General features: G+C 41.8%; 1 protein-coding gene across 1 annotated transcript; it reads left to right on the plus strand.

Moving 5' to 3' along the window:
- Positions 1-6874: 6874 nt before the first annotated feature.
- LOC120041406 (zinc finger protein 2-like) lies at positions 6875-11125 on the plus strand. The gene is made up of 3 exons (XM_038986362.1): positions 6875-6915; positions 7051-7228; positions 10448-11125. The coding sequence occupies exons 1-3, from the start codon at positions 6913-6915 to the stop codon at positions 10996-10998; spliced, it is 732 nt and encodes a 243-aa protein (XP_038842290.1). The 5' UTR covers positions 6875-6912; the 3' UTR covers positions 10999-11125.
- Positions 11126-12608: the final 1483 nt, after the last annotated feature.

Below are 12608 nucleotides of genomic sequence, written 5' to 3' on the forward strand. Positions count from 1 at the left end.
AACAAAACAAATCCATGTGATGATGTTTGATCAATGTGGGAAACTGATTGGATTTGTAAAAAGCCATGAACATCAGGTATTTTTTATTTTTCACCGAACTGGCAACCTAAATCCAATGACAGGTGACATTTTGTGTTGATTTAATGTTGAATCCACTTTTGTTGACGACTCAAAGAAATGTAAATAGAAACTAGACGTTCAACACGTCTGTGCCCAGTGGGCTGGTTTGAATAAGTAGCAGGTGTTGGATCAATATCCACCTTAGTAGCTAAGTTTCCATGTAATTTGCACCAGATTTCCATGTGAATATTCTCAAATCTGCATAAAACAATATACACATTTTCCCATCAGAAATGTTTGCATCAAACAGACTTATTGCGGATTAAAGGCGTTGCGTTATGACGTAGTGCACAAGAAAAATAACGTTTGCTGTTAAATTCCCATGTACAGAATGAAAAATACAAGTTAAATTGGTTTCCATCACATTTTCAACTCTCCTGATGGTTTTAAAAACTTGTGTAAAATAGAAAACGTGCTCTTGTCCCGTGCACTGTAGCCTGCAGCTCACATATACAGTGTTGGTAGGCTACCTACATGATGAGATTATTATGGATAAGAGCGATATTATTTTATTTGTCAAATGGCAGCCAAGCATCAATCATCATGTCACCAGAATAAGACCAACAAAATGTATTGGAAAGGAGCATCAAGCTCATCACATGCAGTTTCACCACCCTGTGAAGATCATAACTTATTTTGTCTGTAGCCTAATAAACTGCATGGTTTCCCAAGTCGTAGAGGGAGGACCACACAACATATCATCACGTGACTCCAAGTTAAATAAGATGTGATGGTTAATATATAAATATTTGTGGATAAATTAGTTTCCACCGCCATTTCTTGCTCATACATTTTTACTGACACAAAAAGACCCCACCATGTCAAACAAACTAACAAATTGTCTGTCTGCATTAATAAAAGTGTACAGGTATATCCTGTTTTCGTCAGCCCGGTCATTACTTTTGAATTGGTTGGATCAATATCCACCTTCATGATATGGATGAAGCCTGATTTGGAATGTCTGAGTAGTTCTATCTGATGTCATAATACACCCCTCTGATAATCAAGTGATATTTAGAATGTCTGAGTAGTTCTATCTGATGTCATAATACACTCTGATAGTGATCCATTTGCTCCATTGTTTCCATGTCAGTTGGTTTCCCACTCTGATGATTTATATCTGACAGAGGGGCTTTAAAGGAATAATATGGTCACATTTACAGGTTGTGGCTCAGTATTCTTAGTATGATGTGAAAAAAGAACAATCAACTATTTATTGATAATGTATATTCCTATTCAGCTTCTACATCTGCATAGAGGCAAACAGTATCTTAAAGTTGATTAAATATATATATAAATTGTACACTTCTATCTTCACAATTTGAATTATTATTCATCAAAAACTATACCAACAATACACTGCAGCTTTGACGTCAAGAAGAGAATGGGCTGATGGGTGGTGGTGCTACTCTACAGGTAAGACAGTCCAATATGAATGTTCAATACACACAATAGGTTGATCAGTAGCCAGTTAGCTAGCTGCTACAGTCCAATATGAATGTTCAATACATACAATAGGTTGATCGTTAGCCAGATAGCTAGCTGCTACAGTCCAATATGAATATTCAATACACACACTAGGTTGATCAGTAGCCAGTTAGTTAGCTGCTACAGGCCAATATGAATGTTCAATACACACAATAGGTTGATCAGTAGTCAGTTAGCTAGCTGCTACAATCCAATATGAATGTTCAATACACACAATAGGTTGATCAGTAGCCAGATAGCTAGCTGCTACAGTCCAATATGAATATTCAATGAACACAATAGGTTGATCGGTAGCCAGTTAGCTAGCTGCTACAGTCCAATATGAATGTTCAATACACACAATAGGTTGACTGTTGACCAATATGAATGTTCATAATGAGGGAAAAATAAAGGTGGGCTCTCCTGTCAACATGGGGCTCCTGCTGCAGGTAGCCTAGCGGTTACTAGTGTTGGGCCAGTAACCGAAAGATCTCTGGTTTGAATCCCAAAGACAACTAGGTAAAAAATCTGTCAATTTGCCCTTGAGGACAGCAGCAGCAGGAGCCTCATGTTTCTCCCATTCTTCTCTGCAGATCCTCTCAAACTCTGTCAGGTTGGATGGGGAGTGTCACTACAAAGCTATTTTCAGGTCTCTCCAGAGATGTTAAATCGGGTTCAAATCCAGGCTCTGGCTGGGCCCCTCAAGGACATTCAGAGACATCTCCCAAAGCCACTCCTGCGTTGTCTTGGCTTTGTGCGTAGGGTCGTTGTCCTATTGGAAGGTTAACCTTTGCCCCAGTCTGAGGTCCTGAGTGCTCTGGAGCAAGTTTTCAAAAATTATCTCTCTGTATTTTGCTCTGTTCATCTTTCCCTCGAACCTGACGAGTCTCCCAGTCCATGTCGCTGAAAAACATCCCCACAGCATGATGCTGCCAACCCCATGCTTCACCGTAGGAATGGTGCCAGGTTTCCTCCAGACGTGACCCTTGGCATTCATCAGACCAGAGAATTGTGTTACTCATGGTCTGATAGTCCTTTAGGTGCCTTTTGGCAAACTCCAAGCTGGCTTTCATGTGCCTTTTACTGAGGAGTGGCTTCCGTCTGGCAACTCTACCATAACGTCCTGCTTGGTGGAGTGATGCAGAGATGGTTGTCCTTCTGGAAGGTTCTCCCATCTCCACAGAGGAGCTCTGTCAGAGTGACCATTGGGTTCTTGGTCACCTCCCTGACCAAGGCCCTTCTCCCCCGATTGTTCAGTTTGGCCGGGCAGCCAGCAGTAGGAAGGGTCTTGGTGGTTTCAAACTTCTTCCTTTTAAGATGATGGGGACCTTCAATGCTGCAGAAATGTTTTGGTCCACTTCTCCAGATCTGGGCCGTGACACAATCCTGTCTCGAAAGGAGTATATAACATCAAATACAGGCTACTTAAAGTTCATGAGAGGTCACACATATGCTCGTACACTTGTCTCATTTTTACAAAAATAGAATTGTGCTTTTGGTCATGCAATATTTTCTTTATATATATATATATACACTGATCATACCAAACGTTTGGAGAGAAATAAACATCCTAATATGGACTAGGAACCTCCTCCTTTTCCCTCAGAAGAGCCTCAATTTGTCGGGGCATGAACTCTTCAAAGTGTCCAAAGCCTTCCACAGGGATGCTGGCACATGTTGACTCCAATGCTTCCCACAATTGTGTCATGTTGGCTGGATGTCCTTTGGGTGCAGTGGAGGCTGCTCAGAGAAGGATTGTCTTCCCCTTCCTCCTCTGAGAAGCCTCCACTGCACCCAAAGGACATCGAGCCAACATGACATAATTGTGGGAAGGGATTTTCAGTGAGTTTCAGAAGAAAATAAATTGGTAAAACATTAAAATAAAATCATTTTTGGATAAAACTATACTAAATATAATCACATCACCAAATAATTGAATAAAACATATATTTTGCGTCCTCCTCTGGGTACATTGACTTCAATACAAAACCTAGGAGGGTCATGGTTCTCAAGGCTTCCATAGATTTAAACAGTAATTATGACAACTTCCGGAGGACATCCTCCAACCTATCAGAGCTCTTTCAGCATGAACCTTCTCCACTGTGCAATATGGTTTCCGAGCTGGTCATGGGTGCACCTCAACCCCGCTCAAGGTACTAAACGATATCATAACCGCCATCGAGAAGAGACAATACTGTGCAGCCGTATTCATGGGTTGGCACCCCCCATTGGGTTGTGCCATGGCGAAGATCTTTGTGGGCTATACTCGGCCTTGTCTCAGGATGGTAAGTTGGTGGTTGAAGGTATCACTCTAGTGGTGTGAGGGCTGTGCTTTGGCAAAGTGGGTGGGGTTATATCCTGCCTGTTTGGCCCTGTCCGGGGGTATCATCGGATGGGGCCACAGTGTCTCCTGACCCCTCCTGTCTCAGCCTCCAGTATTTATGCTGCAGTAGTTTATGTGTCGGGGGGCTGGGGTCAGTCTGTTATATCTGGAGTATTTCTCCTGTCTTATCCGGTGTCCTGTGTGAATTTAAGTATGCTCTCTCAAATTCTCTCTTTCTTTCTCTCTTTCTTTCTTTCTCTCTCTCGGAGGACCTGAGCCCTAGGACCATGCCTCAGGACTACCTGGCATGATGACTCCTTGCTGTCCCCAGTCCAGATGGCCGTGCTGCTGCTCCAGTTTCAACTGTTCTGCCTGCGGCTATGGAACCCTGACCTGTTCACCGGACGTGCTACCTGTCCCAAACCTGCTGTTTTCAACTCTCTAGAGACAAACGTTTCTTAAACAGAAAAAAACGGGATAAACATACCTGAATTTGTCAAATATAATCAAACTTTATTTGTCAAATGTGCCGAATACAACAAGTGTAGACCTTACAGTGACTTGCTTACTTAAAAGCCCTTAACTAACAGTACAGTTCAAGAAGAGTTAAGAAAATGAGCAAATGACCAAAAGTAAAAAATAATAAAACGTAACACAATAAAATAACAATAACAAGGCTATATACAGGGGGTACTGGTACCGAGTCAATGTGCGGGGGTACAGGTTAGTTGAGGTAATTTGTACATGTAGGTCGGGGTGAAGTGACATTTCATAGATAATAAACAGCAAGTAGCAGCAGTGTACAAAACAAATGGAGGTGGGGTCAATGTAAATAGTCCAGGGGGCCATTTGATTAATTGTTCAGCAGACTTATGGCTTATGGGGGTAGAAGCTGTTAAGGAGCCTTTTGGTTCTAGACTTGGTGCTCCGGTACCGCTTGACGTGCGGGAGCAGAGAAAACAGTCTATGACTTGGGTGACTGACAATTTTTGGGTCTTTCTTTATATAAGTCCTGGAAGGCAGGAAGCTTGGCCCCAGTGATGTTCACTACCCTCTGTAGTGCATTACGGTCAGATGCCGAGCAGTTGCCATACCAGGCGGTGATGCAACCGGCCAGGATGCTCTTGATGGTGCAGCTGTAGAACTTTTTGAGGATCTGGGGACCCATGCCAAATCTTTTCAGTCTCCCGAGGTGGAAAACTTGTTGTTGTGCCCTCTTCACGACTGTCTTGGTGTGTTTGGACCATGATAATTAGTTGGTGATGTCTTCACGACTGTCTGTCCATGTGTCACTGTCTGTCACCTAAAAAACCTATCTCGACCTGTGTGCACCTACGTTCTAAACTTTCAGTCATAGGCTAGGTTGTAGCAATCTCATGATGGGTATAGGGAAAATTATAGTATCATGTAGTAGCCGAAACCTATTGCTGTTACATTGAACAGGGTGAATGGAATATGAATGACAGTCATCTAATATGCTGTAATAGAATTAAGGCCATGCTCATGAAAAAACAAATAGTTCTGCCTCATCTTAAACGGCACTGTTTGGGTGTTGGATGATTCTTGATACACATGGGAAATGGTTGAGCTGGAAAACCCCAGCAGCGTTGCAGTTCTTGACACAAACCGGCGCCTGGGACCTAATACCATACCCTGTTTAAAGGCTCTTAACTATTTTGTCTTCCCCATTCACCCTCTGAATGGCACACATACACAATCCATGTCTCATTTGTCTCAAGGCCTAAAATGTCTTAAAGAGCGTAGCTTTAAGGAAATAGTACCGTCACATCTAGATAAAAACTAATGTGAAAAATGAATAGAAGTATGTATTCATCATTTACAAAATATATGCTTATTGTTAAATTATTATGACGTTGTTTTCCAATACAGAAAGTGTAGTAACTATTGTTTCCAAACTGCGTTACCCACTCAAGCCAGCAGATGGCGAAGTGCGTCTTTCAATTGATGCTTCTTGCGTGACGTGTAATTTACTGGACGGGACGCTTCTTCAGGAACAACAACACGGCTACTCTTTCAACCGCCTCGGTAGCTTGCTAGCCAACATAAAACTGAAAGATTGACGCTTTAGACCATGTTAATGTACATTAGCTAATCACAGTGTTGTAAACGCAGTTCTGTTGACGTATCAACTGGTTAACTTTAACCTAATTTGCTTGTTCAATTTGCAAAGTTGTTAAACATTGATACTGAGCCTAGCGTTAGGCTAGTCGCTAATTCTAACATCCCAGACCATGAGCTCACTAAACTACTCATCCCCCGTTAAAGAAGAGGTCTGCTGTATGCAGAATGAAGCTCTGAGGCTGAACATTGTCGTGAAAGAAGAAGAGGATGTTATAGAGGAAACAGAGGAAGAACCTTTTAGAGAGGAAGAGGATGCTATCTCAATAAAGGTGAAGGAGGAAGACGTCTTGGGAGTGAAAGAGGAGGAGACAGAATATCAGATTAACTCCAGTGAGTACTGTCTTAAAAACAGAGTCACACACTATGCCGTTGTTTAACTAATGTGGGGTTTTAAAGGGGCATTCTACTGAAGTTCTACACTTGAATATGTTGTTCAGTACTGTAGGAATTGTTAAAGGGGCCATCTGCCTTTGTTAGTTTTAATCTGCCGATGGTACATATATTTTGGGGACTTTTAAAATAGATTTATTAAATTATCCATGTAATTTATCCATGTAACTAGTATAACAGGCTTTTAAAATGCAATGTTGGAGCATAATTTATACTTAAAATATCAAAGGGATGCAAAAGGCACCCATTTAGTGGAACGACCCTTCAACATTTGCATTTTAGGCTGTTTAGAGAGATTAATGCCTCTTGTAAGACCCTATGATTATAATAGAAGTTCATAAGTTTACCGTCTGTTTGATGTTGTCATTCACACAGGAGAGAGACATGACTATTGTGGATCCTCTGGGGAGCCTCAACAACATCCTGATGCTGACGAGGCAGAGAAGAGTCTCTCCAGATCAGAACACCAGATGGTACAGCTTGGTCTGGTCTAGCATACAGCTTGCTCTATCGGGGTCTGGGCTGGGTTTCTGTAAAGCACTTCATGACAACAGTGACATCAGCATCCATAATGATATGTGTCTGTGTCCCCTCTTTATGGTTACCAGGACAACGCTAGCCCTTCCTCCCTCCTGGAGTCCCCATGTCGTGCTTCTCCCGGTAGCGCCTCACTGCTGGGTATAAAGAGGTTGTCTGTGCAGCTGGTGGACTGCAGGAAAACAACGGGGCTGAGTGGAACTGTGAGAGGAGGAGGAGAGAAGAAAGGATCAGATTTGACACATCAAAGTAAGTGCTGTAGTTTAGTTTGAACAAATACAATAGATCTGCCCACTGGTATCTGTTACCAGGACAACCAGCAGAGTTATGTTAGTTGACAGGAAGATAGACTGGTATCTGTTACCAGGACAACCAGCAGAGTTCTGTTAGTTGACAGGAAGATAGACTGGTATCTGTTACCAGGACAACCAGCAGAGTTCTGTTAGTTGACAGGAAGATAGACTGGTATCTGTTACCAGGACAACCAGCAGAGTTCTGTTGACATGAAGATAGACTGGTATCTGTTACCAGGACAACCAGCAGAGTTCTGTTAGTTGACAGGAAGATAGACTGGTATCTGTTACCAGGACAACCAGCAGAGTTCTGTTAGTTGACAGGAAGATAGACTGGTGGATATGGATGTTATGAATATAACACTGAAAAAGGATTCTGCCAATGAAGAGAGAAACCAATAGACCATATAAGACCTTGATGAAAGTTAGCTTTAGAGAGAAAGTTTCAAGATGATCTGATGTAAGGTGCTTGTTTTACAAAACCTTTTCCTTAAAACATTATGGATGTTACATTGCCTGTCCCAGTCAACCCCCCCTATCTTTACAAGACTGTAGAACACACAAACTAAACTCCAGACACTTCAATGTGGTCTGTATTGCTTCATTAACGTTGAAAAGTTTACTATGTCTCATTGGTTAGAAGACATTAGTTTGTGTATTATTCCAATAACCAACCTGGAAAGGTAGTGTATCAATTTAATGTATGTATTAAATTGAATGAGACAATGATATCCAATCAGTTGAGACTGGATTTATATCCTGCAGCGTAACCTGAATTATTTCATGAAAAATGACTGCCGATTCTTCGCCAGAGGTTACTGATAGCGCAAGCAGAGATCTCACATGATTCCCACCCGGCGCGGGAATTCACTATGAACAAAGGGGAAAACAAAAATGGCTGCTCCCCTTTGTTAGCTTAGCATCTGGCGCAATGCTTAGCTTTCCTTGCGCGGGGTTTCCACTTCGCGGCGCAAGGGAAGTCCCCCCAACAAGGGAACGGGTTTACTAGGTGACGTCTCACGTTCAACCCTTAGCATCTGGCGCAATGCTTAGCTTTCCTTGCGCGGGGTTTCCACTTCGCGGCGCAAGGGAAGTCCCCCCAACAAGGGAACGGGTTTACTAGGTGACGTCTCACGTTCAACCCTTAAACTCTTCACGTGACCAAATGCGAGAGGTAGAAAGATAACGGCTTCGCTTCGGTCAAACGAATATACCTACTCAAATTTCCGTAATGGCTGGCTCATATGTCCTCTGCTCTAGGAATTGCTTATGACCGAGTCAGATCACTCCTGAAAGTGACCTACTAGTTGGGCCACTAGTATTATTCTCAGAATGTCTGCATCGGCTGGTACATATGCCCTAGCTCGTAGCATTCAGTAGACCCTCCGACACACTGGCTTTCGTCAGATGTACCACAGGGGTGGTTCTCTCCCGATCAGTATCTGGGTGAAATGGAACGACACACACACGCTTCTCCCACACCAGTCCTGCCTATAGCTATTAATGGTATATATGTATCTTGCTACACAATTGGTATGGAATTAACCCAAAAGTGCGGCCATAGTTTTATCTTCGATGCCTCCCACGGGGTGCCAATATGTTGTGACGTTGTATTAGTTAATGTTAATGTGACGACTGCTGCTCATCGAATGATTAACGGTTTATAATTGCGTGATTAAATGAATCAGATTATAATCAATTATTAACTCATTAACCTGGGCACCATGGGAAAATTAGTTTTATTGAGTTTCTATTTCCCAAATTACCTCAAAGAATATCAGAACATCGATTTTACAACAGTCGCTAATTAATCAATTTCCTCTACAGTCTCATTTTGAACGTCGCATAATCCGGGAATCTGCACAAACCCGAGTCCCACCAATGAGTTCGTACCACACCAATTTTAGTTGATTATTTATTTACTAGAAATCTAAAATGATAATAAAATATATGCATAAACAAAAACACCGTCTAGGCTGTTGATTAGAACTTAGTACAACGGGCCAACACACTCTGACGCGTGTTACCCAAAATGGGGATTTAAAAGAGAGAAAAAGAGAAAGTACACGAGAGAAATATACATTTGGGTGCATTTGTCAGCTATGCTTATTTTAACCCTAGCCTTGCCCCGAACTGCCGCTCTTATGGGTCAGAATATAATGATGTAATTACGTGTTGAATGTCTCCGCTGTGGGTCTCTCCGCGTGGGCCGTTTAGGCTTCAAGAAATGATGCACTTCTCTGGTGCAACTCTCTGGTTGTCCTCACGATGTCAGTGTCCTTTTTGCTTAGTGGTCTGATTCCTCACCCTTGTTCTGAAAGGGTTCTTCTGAGGACAGCCAGCCCTGTAGCTCAGGGCTCACAGCGTAGGAATGAAAACAGTGTAGATACCACGATTCGATGGTGGGTGGAGACCGGGTGGTCCGGCTTGAATTCACCCGCTTAGACGCAGCTATTCATCCATAGCATGAGAAGAAAAGGATTCCTTTGTCTTCAACCTCGTGTTGCGTTTTGGGTTCGTTGACTACTCAGACCTTTGCTGCAGCTCGGGTCACTTAGTCTGATATGTTAATTCTTAACTCACATGTCTTATACCCTCGGGTCAGATGTGGGCGTAACCGCCTTTAGGGCAATTCTCTGGGCCTACCAAGTTATGAGGCAAGGTCTAGATTTTACTCAAATCCAATTTTAGACAACTAACTTCACATTTCATCTTTACCAAAACATTCTCTTTGATTTGAACATTTTCCACACAACGTACAATGTATAAACATCAAGCATATACTAGGAAAACTCTTAAAGTTACAATGTTTTCATAATGACGTCGTCCTTTAACCTTTAATAACAAAACAAAAATGACATAAATTTTCATATTCCATCTATCGTCATTACCACCATTGTGGCTGACGGAAACCATTGTTCCAAAGTCCATTTATTCCATGTTTAATGTTCTGAGGCCGGTTCTCCATAGTGAGAGGACAAAAGAATTTTGTCTGTTGCCTAAGATTTACAATGGGTGTGAGGGGTCAAAAACCCCCCACATCTTCATACCCCTAGATCTCTCCTAAGTTGGGGGTGAGAGATAATCGGTACGGTCATGACACCTCATACAAGGCAGCATTATCATGAAGAGGTTTCATTCAGGTCTCTCTTTAAATAAACACTGTCTTTGGCAGGAGGAAAACCAAACTTCGAGGAACCAAAGATGTCCAAACCAGCAAGACGACACCTCTGCTCCCAATGTGGAAAGAGTTTTAACCAGTTAGGAAGCCTGAAAGCTCATGAGCGAATACACACAGGGGAGTTGCCTTACCACTGCTCCCAGTGTGGAACTAGGTTTACCAAATTAGGAAGCCTGAAAAGACATGAGAGGATACACACAGGAGCGAAGCCACACCATTGCGCCCAGTGTGGAAAGAGTTTTAACAAGTTAGGAAACATGAAATCTCATGAGCGAATACACACAGGGGAGAAGCCTTACCACTGCTCCCATTGTGGAAAGAGTTTCAGAGAGTCAGGAAAGCTGAACGCTCATAAGCAAATACACACAGGGGAAAAGCCTTACCGCTGCTCCCACTGCGGAAAGCGTTTTAACCATTCAGAAAAGCTGAAAGAACACATGAGACTGCACACAGGGGAGAACCCTTGCAAATGCTCAGACTGTGGGAAGACATATTACTCATCACGGTCACTTAAACGTCATGTGAGAATCCACACGGGAGAATAATTACTTCTCCTCGTGTGTAAATTCATGTTTCACATCACATTGACTTAAAATTCATTAGAGAACATACTCAGTGCTCCAATTTATATTGTTGACTGAGAATGTGTTTACTTGTTTATACCATATTGAATTGTACAAAGTAGTCTTAAACATATATTTGTATGTTTTTACGAGAAAACATGAAGTGAATATGGAGTCTGTCAGTTTGAATATAGAGTAGATCAGATTCCATGTGTTTAAATGGTCCTTTTTTAAACTCTGACTGTGTGTTTATCTGGGTGTGTCATTCCTCCAGCACTACAGATAGTACAGTGATATTTGGATGTGATGCATTTGCTCCATTGTTTACATTGGGGGGGAAAACAATTGAATCAATTTTAGAATAATGCTGAAATATAACAACATTTGGAAAAGGTGAAGGGGTCTGAATACTTAACGAATGCACGTGTGTGTATACTGAACCAAAATATAAACAACAATTTCAACGATTTACAGTTCATATAAGTCAGTCATTGTAAATAAATAAATTAGGCACTAATCTATGGACTTTACATGACTGGGCAGGGGCGCAGCCATTGGTGGGCCCTGGAGGGCATACGCCCACCCATTGCGGAGCCAGGCCCAGCCAATCAGAATGAGGTTTTCCCCACAAAAGGGCTTCATTACAAAGAGAAATACAAGTCGGGTGGCTGGTCTCAGACGATGTGGAGGTCCTTGGCTGGCGGCGTTATATGTGGTCTGTGGTTGTGAGGCCAGTTGGATGTACTGCCAAATTCTCTAAAACGACGTTGGAGGCGGCTTCTGGTAGAGAATTGAACATTCAATTATCTGGTAACAGCTCCAGTGGATATTCCTGCAGTCAGCATACCAATTGCACACTCCCTCAAAACTTGAGACATCTGTGGCATTGTGTTGTGATAAAACTGCACATTTTAGAGTGGCCTTTTATTGTCCCCAGCACAAGGTGCACCTGTGTAATGATCATGCTGTTCAGTCAGCTTCTTGATATGCCACACCTGTCAGGTGGATGAATTATCTTGGCAAAGAATAAATGTTAACCAACAGGGATGTAAAAAATTCTGCAATCTTTTTTTTTAGCTCATGAAACATCCAACACTTTACATGTTGCAATTATATTTTTGTTTATTGTAGTAACTATCAGTTTTAGGAAAAATATTTCAACTTATTTTTTACTTTACTCAATATATGACTTCAGCGATAGTCAACATGTTGAAAACCTGTGAATGTCTAAATAAGAAATTGGGCCATTTAAACAGCAGGTGTCGAACACTTTAGACAACGGGGAGAATTTTTTGATGTGCTTTGTGTCTTCGACGTAAAAACAAGTTTTAGACTTCCACACAAAATTACTTCTTTACTTATTTTATGTTTAACCTGTTGAGGATAGAGGGTGCTATTTACACTTTGGGGAAAAGTCGTGCCCAATTTAAACGGCCTCGTACTCTATTCTTGCTCGTACAATATGCATATTATTATTACTATTGGATAGAAAACACTCAAGTTTCTAAAACCGTTTGAATTATATCTGTGAGTAAAACAGAACTCATTTTGCAGCAAACTTCCTGTCAGAAAGTGAAAAATCTCAAATCGAG

This window comes from Salvelinus namaycush, unplaced genomic scaffold, assembly GCF_016432855.1.
Source record: "Salvelinus namaycush isolate Seneca unplaced genomic scaffold, SaNama_1.0 Scaffold46, whole genome shotgun sequence".
Classification (NCBI taxonomy): domain Eukaryota; kingdom Metazoa; phylum Chordata; class Actinopteri; order Salmoniformes; family Salmonidae; genus Salvelinus; species Salvelinus namaycush.